This window comes from Carassius gibelio, chromosome A3 (genome assembly GCF_023724105.1).
Source record: "Carassius gibelio isolate Cgi1373 ecotype wild population from Czech Republic chromosome A3, carGib1.2-hapl.c, whole genome shotgun sequence".
NCBI lineage: Eukaryota > Metazoa > Chordata > Actinopteri > Cypriniformes > Cyprinidae > Carassius > Carassius gibelio.
Window position 1 is genome coordinate 11,542,791 of NC_068373.1, and position 19,099 is coordinate 11,561,889.

Below are 19,099 nucleotides of genomic sequence, written 5' to 3' on the forward strand. Positions count from 1 at the left end.
ACAAGTTCTTTCCAAACCAGCTTGTGCTTCCTCAGGCTAGTTTATGCTAGTTTGTGCCCATTTGTTGATATTCTAGCTAGTGAACCAACATAGCCATGTTTTTTTGCCAGCAAAACTTATTTTTGACCATCATGACATTGAAAGTGAAGCTGATTGATTGACTTGCTGTTTAAACTGGTTAAAAGAAAAGTTGTAACCAAAACTATAAAACCCAAAAAATAATCAAACAGTAACCTAGAACTGTACATAAAAAGTCCCTATGTGTGCTATATTTGAGCTTTGAGGGAGGAACAGAAAAAATGTAAGTCATAAAAATCATGTGTAACTATGTAGGAACCAATGGCATTTGGAGATATTAATGTAATCTGACACCACTGAACTCATAAATCATCTTGAAAATAACGTTTCAATCAAGCTTTTTTTCTCTATTGTGACATGAAAGTGAAATGGTTTCTTGAATGAGAAGACTGGGAGTTGATTTAGTCCAAGAGTTTCTTGGTTTGGAAGGGATGGATTATGGGCTGATGGGGACACCAGCATACCGTGCAGAGGACCAGCATCCTAAATGCACCATCTGCTGAGGACCAGCAGCAAGGCTATCCTCTTTTTTTGTGCATTTTAGATGTTGCTCCCCAGTTTGTATTTTCCAACAAACATTTATGGGAAATACACCAGTCCCTAATAATATAGTGGAGGTTTTCACTGCTCATCTAGTTCTCTACTGACTGTGGTTGCAGATGGTTTTTAAGCTCTGTTTACTGATATCACAGCACACTCTGAATAATGCATAAGGGTCCTGTGGGAATCAGGCTTGAATTTGCACCACTGCTGCCTCAGGGGAAAGTTTTTTAGGAAGGTGGCAGATTGTCCCTGGGAAAATTGGAGAACGATGCTTCCCAATGCTTAGCACACTTGTGCAATCATTGGTTCCCAGGGACAATACACCTTCAAGTACAAAGCATAAGGAAATCATTCACCGAAAATATGAATGTCATTCCAAAACCCATATGCCTTTGTGGAAAATGAAAGGTGACAATTGAATGACTGTTTTCCATATTCTTTGCCATGCAATTAATATAAATGGTGGCTTCCAAGGTACAAAAGAACCATGAATTGGTCCAGTGACTCCAGTCATACGGGTTAGAAATGAAGACCCAAGTTTTCATTTTTGGAACTATGCCTTTTGAAGGCCATTTTGGCTTCTACCCTGCTGGTCACTGCTGACTTTGAGGATGATGTAATTGAAAATGTAAACCCATCCCTGCAGCTATGGCATTATTTTCAGCTCCACAGCAATTCTTGTCGAAAACAACTTGGTTTTCATTATGACCCACACATCCAGATGACCTTGCTGTGTGGGACTCAGAGCACAGGAGAAACATTTGGGTGTCCGATAACATACACGTGGGTTGTCGACAAAAAGGAAGGAATGGGATGTGACGAAGGTGCATGTGAGCCATCTAATCCATTTCGACACTAATTGGATTCATGTTTATAGGCATTCTGTGTGGTGAAGGATGAGAGTGTTCACAAGTGTGGATTAACTAATAGCTCTGTTGGGACTACATAAATTTGGTTCAATCTTTGTACAAAGTATAAAAGAGAACTGCTAAAAGGAAAACCACATTCTTAGTTGTAACAGTAAGCGCACACAGACACATACAGCACATCAGCGGCCATAAGTAAAAGAACAGGATATGGCTTTCTCTCAGCATCTCTGTGCCATCAGTCCATCATTTAAAGTGAAAAGTGACTTGACATACAGCCAAGTATGACAGCTTCTGAGAAATGGTTGAAACCATGTGTATAATAAATACTCACGTAATGAAGCAGTCAGGGAGTCCTGGACTGGTGCAGTGAGTGTAGTAGCTATTGAGAAGCACTCTGATTAAAGCATTGTTATACCTGAACCAAGGTTTTTTTTTTTTTTTTTTTTTTTGTATTTTGAAGTTGGATTTTTCCATATGTAACTTTTGCTATTTTTTCCACCTGTGAGCACTCTGCACTTGAAAATGAAATAAAAAGAAAAGCTCTCATTCCTTCATTTATTGTTTGAAGAATTCCATGAACCGTTTGACAGGCACCTAAGTCGGCGGCCTGAGACTCGACCCACAACCCTAGGCTTAGGAGTCAAACTCCCTAACCACTAGGCCACAACTTCCCCATACCTTCATATAATATCTCGTCCTGCTCTATCCACTTGATGAAAGGTTCTGGTACCTTCTACCTGCAGCACTTATGAGTCACATTGCCATGTTAAATCCCTGATAATTGTTTTCTGTTTTAACTCTACAGACTGAAATCATCTCAAAATGGACCATCAGGACCACATGAATTCTGGACAGATGGGTGACTCTCAGCACTCTCTTGGGAACAACATTGCATCTGGTGTAGGCAACATGACCATCGATGACAGCCATCAACAAGACATTAAGAATGGGAGAGCAGCACATATGGGAATGGATGATGGGCCAGTGAAAGGTCTGTATAAAAGAGGGGAAAAAATGTAGGCACTGTAATAAAAAGAGGGAAAAAAATGTAAGGCTGAAAACCCCCTTTTCCCCACAAAGCACAGAAGAGCTGAGTGATACTCATGGCAGTGTGTGTGTGTGTTTTTTTTTTTTTTTTGCTTATGTCTCGTCTAATACTGGGAAACCTGACACATTCTGACAGTGACACCACTCAGCCATGTGTTGGTTTCAAATGTCTGTGAAGATATTCATTCAGGTCAATGGTAAAACGTCTTGTTGAATATATTTGTTCGGCCTTATTTTCCATGTGTTGAAGGACAATGGAGATGACAATCACAATTTCCACCCTCAGAGAGATTAGAGGTTTACACCGTTATTGTGAGTCTTATGACAATGTGTTACACAAACCCTTACATTAAAGGGTTAGTTCACCCAAATTGCTAAATTATGTCATTAATAACTTACCCTAATTAATTACTTAAAACTTACCCAAACCCGTAAGACCTCCATTTATCTTTGGAACACAGTTTAAGATATTTTAGATTTAGTCCGAGTCCATTGAAGCTGTGTGAACGTTTAGGGTCCATGTCCAGAAAGGTAAGAAAAACATCATCAAAGTAGTCCATGTGACATCAGAGGGTCAGTTAGAATTTTTTGAAGCATCAAAAAAACATTTTGGTCCAAAAAGAGCAAAAACTATTACTTTCAGCATTTTCTTCTCTTCCGTGTCTGTTGAGAGAGAGTTCAAATCAAAGCAGTTTAGTGATATCCGGTTCGCGAACGAAGCATTTTGATGTAATCTGATCTTTTTGAACCAGTTCACCAAATCGAACTGAATCGTTTGAAACAGTTCGCATCTCCAATAGGCATTAATCCATAAATGATTTAAGCTGTCTTAAAACTTTTTTAATGCGGCTGACTGAGTTAAAACAAACCGATATCCCAGAGTAATTCATTTACTCAAACAGTACACTGACTGGACTACTGTGAGGAGAGAACTGAAGATGAACACCGAGCCGAGCCAGATAATGAACAAAACATAGACTCGTTCACGAGTCAAGAACCGGTTGCATCGGTTTTCGGATCACCAGTACTTCTTTCGAACAGTTTGATTCAATAAACCGGTTGAAGAAAACGGTTCACCGGTTCTTTTGCGCTCTACGTAATGGCGTCATTGGCGTTGATTGCCCTTGATTCAAGCCTTCGGTAACACTAGCACAGAATCAGTTCAGAATCAATGACCAAAAAAAACAGTTTGGTTCAGACGCTCTGTTTGGTTCAGTGTTCATCTTCAGTTCTCTCTTCACAGCAGTTCAGTCAGTGTACTGTTTGAGTAAATGAATTACTCCGGGATATTGGTTTGTTTTTGAAGGAGTGTCAGCCACATTAAAAAAGTATCTTTGTTCCAAAGATAAACAGAGGTCTTACGGGTTTGGAACAACATGAGGGTAAGTTATTAATGACATAATTTTGCTATTTGGGTGAACTATCCCTTTAAGGCATCCCCACCAAAGGTTTCCTGTTGTCAGTGGAAAACCTGGGACACAAAAGGAAAAAAAACTACACAATTTACAAGTCTGGGAAAGTCAGAGAAATGAATAAAACCGCATGGAAAAATTTTGGAAATTGCTATGTAGAAAATGTATTTTCCTAGTTATGCAAGGACTTGCTTTGTAAAAGTATTTGCTATAACTAAAAAAAATCCTTATCCTACAGATTTTGGACAAGGGATGTCTTCAACGTTTGGAAAATGATGTTCAGTTAAAGGGATGGTTCACTTTCAAATTAAATTTTGATGTTTTAGCTTACCTCAAGGGCATCCAAGATGTAGGTGTCTTTGTTTCCGCAGTATTTCCCATTTTGTTATTTTTAGGTCAAACCGTTCTTGTCTTCTTCTTGGTCTCGTATAATGGAGGTCTATGGTCACCACCTCAAAGAGCATCCACAGAGAAGTCCCAATTAAACAATTCCCCATCGTAAGTACACATTGATGACCTAAGACACTAAACGAGCAGTTTGTGTAAGAAAACGAACAGTATTTATATTGTTTTTACTTCTTGTACACAACCACGTCCAACTGATCTGAGGGCGCATGTGCTTCCTGTTGTCGTGTAACGTTTGTGCGTGCTCGCGGAAAACGCCGGAAGTGATCTCTGGCACGTGTATGTCACTCATTGTTTACACTTACTGTCTATGGTTTACACAGAGATTTTGGAAGTGTTACCTTTCACTGTAAAGATCTAAACATATTTAGACGTACAGGAAATTGCAATGGAAGACTATTTCAATATATCAACAGACAACGTAAAAAAAATTTTCACAACCATATTTATTTGAACCAGAATACATAGATCAAGTATTCAGCAGCACGTCTTCAAGCCTCAGAGAGACGGAGATCTCTTCAAAATTGGTGGTGTTTTAGTAGCAAGTGTTGTGAGATGCCAACAGAAGTGGAGAGCATTTGTTGTCATGAATGGAACAACTACAAGACGAGGACATTGACAGTATCGCATCACACACCTGCCTGACTGAAGATCCTGAGTTTTCTCCGCTATTGAGATGCAGCGTTTTGCACGTTGTGTTTTGTTTGCCACGTATAAACTGGAGGCGACGTCCAATGCCAGAGGTACCCAATGGCACGCTGTCAATAGAGTGAGTAATGTGTTGTATTTTTATTATAATCGCAACGATTATAGGGTACATTATAAAGAAATTAATTAATTACAATTACTCTATTATATTTCAGACAGTGCAGATTGGTGGCCTTTCGTGTGGTAAACAGTAAACAATGAGTGACGTGCATGCACGAGTGATCACTTCCGGCACTTTCCATGCGCAGACTAAGCCAGAGCCCTTTGCTCTTTGAGGTGGTGACCATAGACCTCCATTATACGAGTCCACGACGGGGAATTGTTTAATTTGGACTCCTCTGTGCATGCTCTTTGAGGTGGTGACCATAGACCTCCGTTATTTGAGTCACAGACAAGAACGGTTTGACCTAAAAATATCAAAATGGGAACTACTGCGGAAACAAAGACACCTACATCTTGGATGCCCTTGAGGTAAGCTAAAACATCAAAATTTAATTTGAAAGTGAACTATCACTTTAAGAATAGCTTCTATAAGACATTTCGTCCTGCCTGCATTGTGTGTTCATAATAGTTTTTTCAATTTAAAAAATCTATTTCATTGTTAACAGTGAAAATTACATAGACTTTTTTGGACCAGCAACAAGCCTGGAACCTCTCAGGAGTGACCTTGCCATGTTCTTTGAAGCTTTTAAGAAACTTGAGTTGAGCTGTTTTTCGCTGATGCTGTGATATGCTTATTTAAAGCAGCACTGAAAAAAATCACTGAAAGCTAATTGCATGCCTTCAAGGTTGCAAAATGGAGTAGCAAAAGGAAAGTAGTGTTCCTGAGCAACATAACTATCTCTTTAAAGGATCTAAGGACAGGAAAAGCTCAGAACTTGATACTTGTCATAGAGCTATTAGGCAAGTCCACTCCTTTTGCATAATAATGTAAGATAATAATGTAAGTTCTGGGCAGGGTGAGTACTACATTAAATAATAGTGCCCAGAGCATCCATTTGGTATTTTACATGGTGAATCAGTAAGTGAGTAAATGAAATAAGCACTAGCATTGCTAATGGCTTAGATAGATGTACCTGTCTGGTGCCGTGACCCGGGCATATAGGCTATAATAATAATAAAATAATATTTGAATAATTATTGCTAAGATTAAATCAAAAGAGTTAATAACAGCTCTTATTATTATTATTATTATAGAATATTGCAGTGTTAATATATTTCTGTTGCTTTATTGAAATGCTGAAATGCCTTATTGTCAAATACCAAAACTTGCAACAGCCAAAAATATTTACACTTGCATGAATATAAAAAAGAGAAATCAGAGAGCTTTACGTCACACTACAGAAGCCTTCACATTTTCTTCGCACTATTTGACTTTCAATTAAAATTTATAGTGTACAATAATTGGACAAATGATTATATTTGCATAAAATATAATAATAATATCAATAATCTCTCACACACTCAAAACACAGTAAGACCACCTTCTCTCATCACATAGATCATACAGTATAATTACCTCACAAAAGCTTCATTTATAATTTACTTCCCAGAACCACAAACTCACTGATCTTGTCAGAGAATTAGCAGTCTAGTTGAGACATAGGCATTAAGATAGTGTTACACATGTTGTATGCTGTAGTTCTATGATGTTGGACGTGATGTAAATGTATTAGACTACCATTTGCCATCAGCTGAATATTTCATGTTAATGAACATGTTGCTGATTGCTTGCAGTACGGCTGACATGGGTCTGCAACTTTAATGACTACTAAGTTCACTTTACATTCGAACTCCTTTCTTGTTATGGACTGCCAGAGAGATGAAATGTCTATGAAGTCATTCATAACGTAGAATTTCTCCATTCATTTTATATGAGAAACCCATTTTATTTTAAAGCTATAGTGGAAGGTTATTAAAAAATCTATATGTTGATAAGCAGTGTGCTTATTTGACACCCATCAATGACATAAAATCAGCATCTTGACAATACATTGTATTAGCAAAATTACTATTAATTAGATGAGTTCACCTACTGAACTGGGCAAAGGAATTCCAAAGCTGATGTTATGATGTTAATGTTCTCTGTATCTCATCCGATCTTTTGACTTGCTTCCATGTGATCACACAACTTTGACTGTTCTGATGGGACAGTATGAGCTGGAGAAGGTATGGTGGGTTCACCACCCCCTTATCCCCCTGCAATGTAAAAATTCAGGGGATTTACATCTAAACAACCCTGGGCTCATATACCACCACAATCTCATTTCATTGCTTGCTCATACATGCAAAAATCAAATAAGAGATCTTAATGGGAACCACTTCTACATTCTTTTTAATTAAATATGTTTATATTGGCTATATCTTGCACCACTGTATCTAAGAATTAAAGTATTTAGAATAACAAGGCTTATAATTAAAACTTTTATTGAATGAATAAAAAAATCCTTCAAATCCATTCACAGCACAATGTGAAACACACTGCTCAGATCAGATCCAGAAGGTTCTATACTTGCATTAAATTATACTTGCAAACAGACAATACACCAATTCATTGCTTTACTGGTTATTTTGCTACCAGTCATCAATGCTTTACACACTGAAGCTCACAGAGATGTTGATGTCTGATTGGCCAGTTGATACAGTTATTTATGGTTTAGATTTTTGTTTTTGTGATTGAATGAGTGAGTCACTTTTGTGAGCATTGATCCCATAACCCATTGCCACTGTAGTTTTCTTTAAAAGTATGTAGTGTACTGCTTGCTATTTTAGATTACAAAGCATACATTTAGTAAAAGTGTCTTTAACTCAAAGTATTGTGTGTAAAAACAGATTTTTGGACTGTTTAACTTGACTTGAAAACAGAACTTGTATTTTGTGTTGTGTTTGAGCCCCTTACGTGGTTCTGTGCATTTAGTTCCTTTCAGTTCCTTGATTCCTTTTCCTTTTTTCCTTCTAATGTTAACTGTGGAGAGGTTGAGTGTTGCTAATTCTGCAGTGTTGTCTGTAGCTGTTCCCATTATTCTGCCTTCCATGTCATCAGAAGAGTTAACACCCGGAAGCCCGCCCAAGAATGGCCGGAGCAGTGTGGCATCAGTGGATGGGGAGGGAGAGCAAGAGAATGGGAAAAAGGAGAGCTCTGTCAGCTCAAGAGAGTCTCCAGTGTCTCCACATCCACTACCGACCACTCTGGCTGATGATTTGAGTTCAGGGATCACAGGTTTTGAAAGCCAGGTGAAGAGGAGTCCCTCAGAAAAGATGAGCGACCATCATAGTGCAAGTGGATCTGAGGAGGAAGAGAAAGAAGAAAATGAAATTGAGAAGTCTGACAGAATTTTTTCTCCTGGGGTGGAAGATGCTTCCAAATGTGCTATCAACATAAAAAAAGATGAGGAAGAGGACAAAGTAGTTAGTGAAGAAGAAGAGGAAGAAACTGGAGTTTCTAACACCCCAGACTTGTCAACCCAGAAAGACTACATCATTCATGATGAACATGAAACCCCTACTCATCTTCGCATGACCCCAGAGGAAGCTAAAAAACGTGGCCTTTCGTTTGACTACACAGAACCTCAGGATCCTCATCAGGGTGGTCCTGTGGGCTGGGAATGCAGCTCTGACAAAACACCACCAGAAATCAAGAGCCCCAACTCCTGCAGGGCAGATCCGGGATCACCTCTTTCTCTCAGTGCTGCTGCCGACCGTACCCAAGAGGAATCATCTCTAACAGACATCCAAACAGATGCTCAGGAGGAAGAAGAGGAAGTAGAGGTACCAGAACCTGACCAAGAAGAGGAGGTGACCACCGTTCCTCTGTCTTCCCAAGAAGTTGCTGCACCCAAGATGGAGCCTAAGGCAGAGGAACATAGAGAACCTGAAGAAGCAAAAGAGATCAAGCGGGATACATTTTTGGAGACGAGCGATGGTGACCACATTGATACAGAGAAGGTCCAGCCAGTTGACACACCCGAACCTGTTGCCACCAAAGCTAAGGATGCCGTTAAGCCCAGCGCCCAAGTAATGCCCACAAAAGCACCAAGCAAAGAAACTCCTGTCAAAGAATCTCCAGCCAAAAAAACAAAGAAACCCGTTGCTTCAGTTGCTGCTACTCCTTCCCCTATATCTGCTCCCAAACTTCAGAAATCTCCCTCTAAAGATGCTGCTCCGGCCAGAAAATCAAGTGTCCCATCCAAAGGTCTGTTTTTCCATTCTGTTCCTCCAAACCCCTAACAGATCTTCTTTATTTCTCCTTCCCTTCTCTTCTTTTTAACGTAGACTATGCAGTAGGACTATGCAGCACCCTTTCTGAAAAGCGCACACTACGATAAGAGTGTGTTCTGTTGAAGAAACGGTTCTGCTTGTAGCCACAAAATCTCTCTCTCTAGATCCTTTGTGCACGGTGTGTCTATCTCTTCTACTTCCTTCTCTGTGTGTAGTCAGTGTTAATTTCGCTTGTGTCTGTGACTAACTCTGTGCATTGATTGACTGTTACCGCTGGCACGGTTTTCACCTGCCCCTCTCTGTTGCATGTCACCTGTGCATGAATATTGAATGTATCACTCAAAGAACTGTGCTTTACCTTTACGGGTCCACCCCTTTCCCAGATGTCTATTTTAGTAAACACAACCAAGTGGACCCAAAGGCCCATGCAGATGAGGTTGACTTTAACACATGCTGAAAGGAAAAGGTCATCAATTGCTGCTGGGTTCAAGACAAAGGCCCTCTAAATGTCTCCCAAAGCTGTGCAGACATCTTCTACAAAAAGACCAGACAAGCTCACTCACTAATTATTAAAATTCAAACAAACTCAAGGCAATCTTTTGTAGCTCAGCAATTTAGCAAACTAAGTTTGGTGCTTGCAAGGCAACTTTCTAAATCATTCTGTCTTTGCAGGCTGGGAAATAAACCAACAAACAAATTAAAAAAAAATGTACATAAGAGAATTCTCCAACTGGTCTTCTCTTACTGTATATATTTAATCATCTAGAGCAACTGTGAAAGTGTTAAGTTATGTGTTGATTCTTGTTGTGCAAAACCAAAATAAGATGCACTTCAGTGTAATGACACCAGCAATGACAGCTCTGATGGTTCATTTTATTTACACAGATAGAAAACATAAAACTTATTCGTTATTCCCCTTCCAAGCACTGCTGTTATCTTCGGCAAAGGAAATCTACAGGTTTTTTTTTCCTGTACAAGGTTAAAACATTTTACATTTTTTGCATTTTGTAATAATAAAACAAGGTTGAGCACAAGTCAAATTATGGCAAAAAAAAGGTCCTTGTAAAAGTACAGTTTGCCTAAAGTTTACATTTTGTCATCATTTACTAACCCACTTGTTACACTAAACCCGGATGACTGGGTTGAAGGAATATCCCCATATCTCCATTGGACTGTTAACCATGGCAACTGGATCAATATGTTAGCTGAAATTGAGAACCAGATCAGTTAACCAGTTCATTTGTTGTGTGAACTGGATTCATTAGTTATGAATCCACCAAGAAGAGCTAGGACAGATTTTCAGGGATTTCGGTTTGTTTCTTCTATAAAGCTAAAGAATGACTCCATAAGATTTAGAATAAACTTCCCTGTTTAATGGCAGAATGAAACTCATCCAGTTTTGTAAGAGAGAAACTCAAATAACATGAGGATGAGTAAATGATTTTTTGTAAATGAAATTTGTTTCTTATATAAACAATATACAAAAATGAAAGGCTGGAATAGCTGCTTCTGGGAAAAGGACTTTCAACATCACAGATGATAAAACACACTGAGAACTGATGTAAAACCATATCAATATAAACTTTTCTTTGAATCGAGTAGACTGACATCTAGATAATTTTTTTAATCTCGATTCAGGCCACTAAAATGTGACTATATGAGCTTACATTTACTGTTCCTTCTTTTCTTACAGCCAAGGCTGGAGCAGGGGCAACTCCAGACAAAAAGGTACAGTCGTTATCAAGTGTAATATTACAGCTGTAAGTCTGTAGCCAGATTAGTTAAAATACACAACAACTGAGAGATTTGTTTTTAAATTCATTTACATTTAATTTAAATCATCTTCAATTTTAGTATGAAATTTGGTATTTTTATTTTATTTTTCCTTAACTTCTAACATCTCTTTATTTTTAAGTTAATTTACTGACCGCTTTTTTGCTATTGTTTTGCATTTTTGTCTTTATCACCATCTCAAAAACATAAGATACCCACCACAACCCCACATGCAAAAGCTAGACCCACTTATTCCCCCTTAAAAGGGTCTTCAGTCGCAGGCATCCTCAGCAAAAAAAAAAAAACAGTCTCTTCCTCAACTCCATCATGTCGCTTTAGCAGTCCACGCTTTGCAAATGCTATAAAAAGGCCCAACAGTGCAGGAGCAAGAGAGTCCAGGGCCACAGTGAGTTCTGTCTCTCGTCCCCAACCATCGGCCAAGAGAAATTGCTGTGAAATTGTTTCAAAATGGAAACCTGTGAGAAGACTGAATTTACAGCACCTGAGACTTGACAACATGAACATTCTTATTACCAGAGCAGAAAGAGAAGCCAATTAATGGATTTCTGTCAGGTTTTGGGTGTTTTGTTGGATTTAAATGGTTATATATTTATTAAAAACTAGCTCAAAAAAGCAGAAGTATTAGCAACATTTTTGTTGTTTATATTTAGCCTGGAGATGCCAAGACGAAGACAGGGGGTGCCAAACCCCAAGGAGCTGGCACTAAGGTCCCTGGTAAGTGATTTTTAGATTTTTTTTTCAAGGGTCCACATGAATCTTTGTTTAATACCATGAAAATGAAGGGTGCTTGGTGACTCAGCATTTACTTTCCCTTCCTAACAGTTTGAATAGGAAATTTAACATTATTATGTGAACTAAGCACTTTCATATGGAGCCCCGCACATGACATGCAGGAAAAAAGAGTATGCTAAATCGTGTGCACGATTTATTAATTCATTCCCTCAATGTTCTAAAACGTGCACACGATTACTATTTTGTTCACTCGATTTATAAATTGTGCGCTAGATTTACTCATTTGTTCCCTCGATTTGCTAAATCGTGTGCACGATTTATTAATTTGTTCCCTCAATGTACTAAAATGTGCACACAATTACTATTGCATTCCCTCGATTTACTATTTCGTTCACTCGATTTATAAATTGTTTGCACGATTTACTAATTCGTTCCCTTGATTTGCTAAATCGTGTGCACGATTTAGCAAATCGAGGGAACGAATTAGTAAATAGTGTGCACAATTTATTTATTTTTTCTTGCATGTCACGTGCGGGGCTCCGTACTTTCAGGCAATGGAGTCCTCACAATTTACAACACATTTCCCTTTTTAATGCTTTCTCCAATGGCATAATCCCACTCCAGCATTCCGCATGACATGAAAAATGAAAGTGCAATGATTATAAATCATAAGCGAGTATTCACTGCAAGGCAAACTGCAAAAGTGAGCACACCTTCCCATCATTTTACTGTGTACGATTTAACTAGTCTTCAGGAAATATACAATATCTGTCTACTTGAAATGGGTTATAAAATCCCAAGGGAGTGATTCTCTATTTATAGAGAGTTTACATGATTGATTTATACCACTTTGATTTGTGAAATGCAGCTGCTTCACGGATGGAGCAGCGAAAGGCAGGACCAGGGTCCATTGAAAGAGGTAAAAAAATAAATAAAAAGTGCAGTAGCCAATCGAATGCTTCCAATCGGAAAATCTGCACTGCTAAAATAATAAAACCAGTGCACAAAATTCCATGGAAGCTTCTACATATTCCATAAAGTTTCAAAGATAGATTGGAAGGCAAAAAGACTTTACTTTAATTTACCAAAGAGTAAATAATCAGAAGAGCAAAAAAGTAGGAATATATATATATATATATATATATATATATATATATATATATATATATATATATATATATATATATATATATATATATATATATATATATATATAATTTTTTTTATCTCTTTAGCTGACTCACCTAAAACCCCAGACCGAAGTGGTTGCAGCAGCCCAGCCAGTCGGTCATCTACCCCTGGACAACAGGTGAAGAAAGTAGCAGTGGTGCGCACCCCTCCTAAATCACCTAGTTCATTGAGATCTCGTGCCCCGATTGCTCCTGTTGCACCAATGCCTGACCTGAAGAACGTCAAGTCCAAGATCGGCTCCACTGAGAACCTCAAACACCAGCCTGGAGGCGGGAAGGTAATTCTGTCATGCTGATTTTCAACTGGTAAAAATCAAACGTCTGAAAACTAAGCCAGCTGGTTTGGATGCATTTATTGTGAAGTTAAAAGACTTCGATACAATAAAGCTCTAGGAGACAACTTTGACCCCGTCTGATGGAAGTAGGCCAATCATTTCTTTGGATTATTTCTATCTGAACACCATTCCTTAGGTTCAGATATTTGACAGAGAGTTCACCCAGCTCAGGGAGAGTTAGTTAACCTTTTTCAGATTGTAAATTGGAAGTACGTCAACACAGAAAAGCTACTGAAAGAAAAACAAAACTTTTAGCAGAGCCTGGGATCTGTGGTTCAACTCAAAGCATCAGGTTAACACTCTTGACTCTCCTTGTCCTTTTCCAGGTGACTATTGTTCAGAATAAGATTGACTTTACTAATGTTCAGTCTAGATGTGGATCCAAAGGCAATATCAAGCATGTTCCTGGTGGTGGTAATGTGAGTAACCGGTAGGGTTAGAACTCCTTGGTCTGAAAAGTAGTATCGTTACAAGCAGTTAACATTCAATAAAATTGTAAAATAGTGTATGTAAAAAAAATATATATATATATATATATATATATATATATATATATATATATTTCAGCTGTTTCTGATTAAAATAGGACCCTACACAGACTGTTTATGAAATATCATGTGAAAGGATTTGTGAATTGGGCCAGATACTTCAGGATATTTCACACTTATGTCTAAATTACACAATATATTGTATTGATTTACAGTCTACAGAAGTCGATTCTAGTCGCTGAACGTCAGAGCCAGTCTGCAGATTTGAGTTGACAGATTCCTTTAGACAAGTCAAGCTTTGACTATGACTGCTGAATCTTTCTAACAGACAGTTTTAAAGAGGGTTCACCCAAAAATTAAAATTCTGTCATTAATTACGTCATTAACTACGCCAAGACTTAAGTTCATCCTCAGAACACAATTTAAGATATTTTAAATTAAATCACTCAGATTTTTTTTATTAATTTTAATCAGACACATAGAACTGGTCCATATTACTCCAGTGGTTCAAAACACTGTTTGTATATTCTTGTTTTAAGTCCTCCTCAATTTTGAATTCTTCACAGATTATCACAAATATTGCAGTGTTCCTCTTCCTCTGCTTGCAAACAGTACAGTGCTCACGGTATGGATTGTAAAATAAAAGCTGTGGTCTCGCTTCAACACATGCATGTGTGATGGTGCTCTCGAAGATGAGAGAAAAAGATGAAGAAGCTCTCGTGAACGCCCGTTGGAGATAGAAATTAAGAAAATTGTGAAAGTGGTGGTTTTATTTTTTTTTGTTGCAAAAAACCTTTCATGTTGTTTCAGAAAATTACAGTTGAACCACTGGAGTAACATGGACACGTTCCGTGATGTTTTTACTACCTTTCTGGGCCTTCTAAGTGTCAGTTGCTTAGGATACATTTACACTAGAGCGTTTTTATTTTAACTTTTGCCATGGTTACGCCTATCATTTACACTACCCAGGTGTTTTCGACCCTCAAAAATGGAGTCAGACCCCGTTCGTTTAAAACTCAGAGCTTGCTTTTCAGTGAAAACGGACCAAAACAGAGATTTTTGAAAACTCTCTGATTTCATTTCAAATATATTTAATTGTTTTCAGAAGATGAATGAAAGTCTTAGATTAGATTAGATTCAACTTTATTGTCATTGGACATCTACCGTAAGGTACAGGGCAACGAAATGCAGTTAGCATCTAACCAGAAGTGCAATAAGCAGTAAGTACAGAATATACAAGGTTTACAGTATGTTACAAATGTACAATAAATATACACATAAGGCAGTATTATGGACATAATTTACAGATTTTAAATACTCTCAGCATGAAATACTGATAGGTGTACTATGAACATACTATACAGATGGTTTATATAAAAGAGTATGCACACTATAGGCAGAAACTATGAACATCATTTACACTAGTGCAATCGACAGTAAAAAGCATAGAAAATATTTCAGTGTGCAAATGGATTACTCAGTACTCTGGATGAACAGACAGCACTGCAAGTAATAACAAGTTTTTTTTTTTTTTTGCTATTTTGTAAATAAATACAATATCTCAGGGCATTGGAATAATATGATTGTGGGTAATTAATGACAGCATTTTTGGGGAACTATCCATTTAAGTACGTAAAGCTTTCCAAGACAGTTCTGCACACTCAACGTGAATAGTTCATAACTAATAAAACCCCGACACACACACCCTCAGTCAAAGCTTTTAAGTAGCTCTACATCAACAAGTCAAGTATTATCTGCTAAAACACCCACACAGCCAAAAGGCAGTATGAATGATTGTTTAAACTGTTAAATTTAATTAAATTAGTAACCTTATATTACCCATTACTTTCTTAGGTAAGTATACTGTAAGAATACATAAGTACATGTACTTAAAAAAATGCAAACAACTTTTTTTTTTTATTATATTTTAAGTTCTTGTTAATCTTGCAAGAGATGAAACAAAACAAATACAATGTGATCTGACTGGTGGCTTTAGCTATGGGCTGTACTATAAGGTGCCACCGGTTGTTGTTTCTTTTTGGCTAGTCTGCACTCACTGGCAATGCATTTGGGCAAGACATCCATCTAGATGCCTTTGCAAAAACTAGGTTAATGTAATTTGCCTGAATCCCCAGTGTTGGCATCTCCTCTAACCTTGTGTTCCTCCTGGTTCCTCTTGGTGATGCACCTGGATTGCTGACTGATGTGCTGCTGTGTAGACTGCATGCATGTATCATAAATTCCTCTGCAGGTGAAGATTGTGAAGGGGTCTCAGGTATTCAGATATGCAGAAACAAAACTTATGGATATGGATCTTCACTTCAGCGCTTGAAACAGAGCATGCGCATCATCACAGTGCTTGCAAGGCGAATTCAAATCCATTAATCTATATTCAAATACATAATTTATTCTTCCACTCGTACTTTTTTGCAACTCTTATCATCTTGAACTACTCGACAACTCATTTCAGAGATTGCTTTGTAGATAATTTCATCCTTAGGTGTGCTACTTCTGGATCATTTGACTAAAGATACTGTTTCGTTGCCTTACAAGTGCTGGTATTGCCTTCAGATGTAAATCTAGTTATATCTGAATTTCTCTTGAGGCGGTAAATAGGATATAACATGCATTGTTGCATTACAGTCTCTTCCATCTATAAGCCCTTGGGTGCATTTGACTAAAATATTGAGTGATGCATTTAGAAGTGAATCTCTTTTCTGACTCAGATAGGGAGATTTTTATGTCGTAATTCTTGTTTGAAAGAGTATTTGCACAATTTTAAATGCCCTTTAAGATCTATTCAGATAAACAGGAATACAGTCATTCATATATGTTATGTCAACCCAGTCTATATGCATACAAAATTGAAATACGTAACTCCATTACATTTGCATGAAGTGTTGGTCTAGTAAATTGGATTTATATCTATTTTGTGGTGGCCTATAAATGGAAGCAAGTTTCTTCTCTGTCCCGTGACCCTTTTGTCGTGAATAATGGTAATTTTCCTACTCCAGATCATCAGCTCCTCAGGTGCCTGAGCATGTGGTTCATTTCCTTCCAAAATGCTCTGGTTGATAACTGACTCCATTTGTTCCTCTTGCTTCAGGTTCAGATAGTGCACAAAAAGATCGACCTAAGCAACGTCCAATCAAAGTGTGGCTCCAAGGCCAACATTCATCACAAACCGGGTGAGATTTCAGTCAGATATGAAGAAACAAAGTATAAAAAAAATGCCATTAGGTATTTTTAGGCCAAACAAGACAATGAAAATTGCTTATTCATTATTTATGCAAATTTGACATTTTATTTACTGTACCTTATTGGATTGGAAGTGCCATCCCTAACTCTACCTTCAACTCCATTTAACTAAAACCAATTGGGGAAGTTTTTATGTAAACAGAATCTGAAGTCTTCTGTCTGTATTTTAGGAGGTGGAAATGTAGAGATCAAATCTGAGAAGTTGGACTTCAAAGCCCAGTCAAAGGTTGGATCTCTGGAGAACATTGGACATGTTCCTAAGGGAGGACAGAAGAAGGTATGTTCTTGACCATGAGTCTCTAGTGAATCACTAATGTGCAATACTGTGTTGAATTATTTGTCATTTGGATGTAGAATTAATTCACAATAATACAAAGTGTTAGATCTTGCTATGGTTAGCATGCTTGCTTGCTCCTGCTTGGCAGACTTTATTAGTGTACTTCTTTTGCCAACTTCTTTGAAATGTCTTTAAGACCTACTGTTCTGCACCTAATCTAGAGCAAATGTTATCCCGTGGTCAGTTATTTATTTAAATATTTATTTCATCCAAAATGTATGCTCTGTATTTACTCGCTTCATATTGTCCCCAACCTGCATAACTTTATGGCTTCCATGCAACACAAAAGGAGACATTTAGCAGAATGTTTGGGCTCCTCTTCTCATTTAATGAAAGTGTTTGCGGGCCGTCTGGCTTCAAAGACAGCCAGGACATGCAGAATTACTTTGTGTTCAGCTAAAGGGAGAAAAGCATATGACATGAGAGTGAGTAAATGATCTTTCTCTTAAATGAAAACAGGTTTTAAGAAACCTTGCCTCATTATATCTGAATTAAAGTAGTCTCAACACACAAAACCAAAGGATACAAAGGCATTGCATTTAATATTATAAGTTCTAATGAATTCCACATAATTCTGCATTAAATAAATGAAGTAGGATGATTTTATATATGTAGCAAATGAAAGAAACGTCCTGCAGAGGACTTATTGGATGATAGAAGCTGAGTGTCTTGCTCTCCTTCATCTTCTCTCTCTACTGAGCACATTTTCAATCATTTTCTAGTGCTCCCTTGCTTAGTGCTAACTATTCTTCCATTCAGCGATCTGCTGCTCCTGTGTCCCTTTTATCACACATAACCTAAAACTGCTGACTGACTACTGCTTTTATGCGTTCACATTCAGAAACATTCAGGAATCAAGTAGAAGTGCTGATCTGAGAACTCTAAAGATAATAAACTTATGTAAAATCACGGATCTGGATCTCAGATGAAAGGTTTTAATGAATCAGTAACACTCTTATAGAATTCATTCAAATGTCATATGCTTTCATAAGTTGGTCCAGTTGTTGTGAATTGGGAAGAATGCTTTATGGTGGGTGGTGACATGTTTAAATGTATTTTTTAGCCTAGCACTAGATACAGTACATCATGATTATGGATTCAGAGCACATAAATAAATCAACTTCCGTCTTCTGATCAAACAGCTTTAGTTTTGCTCTTAACTTATTGATGGACATCATTATTTGATCCGAAGGAAGAGGAGTATAGAGTAGATCGGCACTCTTACTTGCAAATATCTGAGAAGTGTTGAGACCGCTTCACCCCTTATCCCTCTAGTGTGAGTGGGTTTTATCCCTTCATGACCTCATTTCATAATTTGCATCCCAACCCATTTTGTTTTGTTTACCCATAACCCTGTGGACTATGTGGCGTCCATGCTGTAGAGGGAGAAGGGGAAGGAAGCAGAGCCGCAGGCCGCAAATGCTTCCTCTAATGGGGATGCTGTTCACTCTAATGATGGTGACATGACCTTTGACCTTCCCTCCTCTGAAGGGAACAGTCTGGTTAAGTCAGAGGGCCTCAGTAAGTATATCACAGCTGACTGACCTGTCATCATTACATGCTTTTTATGTCCTGTGCTAGGAATAATCTTGTCAGCACTGTAATAAGTCTTTATTTCAATTCAATTGTGCATTATCTTTAGAATAAATATTTTAGTACATTTCTGGTCCCAGTCATATGAGCAA

General features: G+C 37.8%; 1 protein-coding gene across 6 annotated transcripts in view; it reads left to right on the forward strand.

Moving 5' to 3' along the window:
• maptb (microtubule-associated protein tau b) overlaps window positions 1-19,099 on the forward strand; it is a 33,306-nt gene that overhangs the window by 10,683 nt on the left and 3,524 nt on the right. For 4 of the 6 annotated variants that reach the window (XM_052543606.1, XM_052543626.1, XM_052543617.1 and 1 more), the window contains exons 2-9: window positions 2,296-2,481; window positions 8,106-9,254; window positions 10,974-11,008; window positions 11,725-11,788; window positions 12,675-12,725; window positions 13,042-13,274; window positions 16,926-17,007; window positions 17,248-17,354. In XM_052543606.1, coding sequence (XP_052399566.1) covers window positions 2,313-2,481; window positions 8,106-9,254; window positions 10,974-11,008; window positions 11,725-11,788; window positions 12,675-12,725; window positions 13,042-13,274; window positions 16,926-17,007; window positions 17,248-17,354 — 1,890 coding nt within the window. In that variant the 5' untranslated portion in view covers window positions 2,296-2,312. Of the gene's footprint in view, window positions 1-2,295; window positions 2,482-8,105; window positions 9,255-10,973; window positions 11,009-11,724; window positions 11,789-12,674; window positions 12,726-13,041; window positions 13,275-16,925; window positions 17,008-17,247; window positions 17,355-18,796; window positions 18,936-19,099 lie in introns of all 6 variants that reach the window. The other 2 variants (XM_052543653.1, XM_052543643.1) reach the window with 2 other exon arrangements.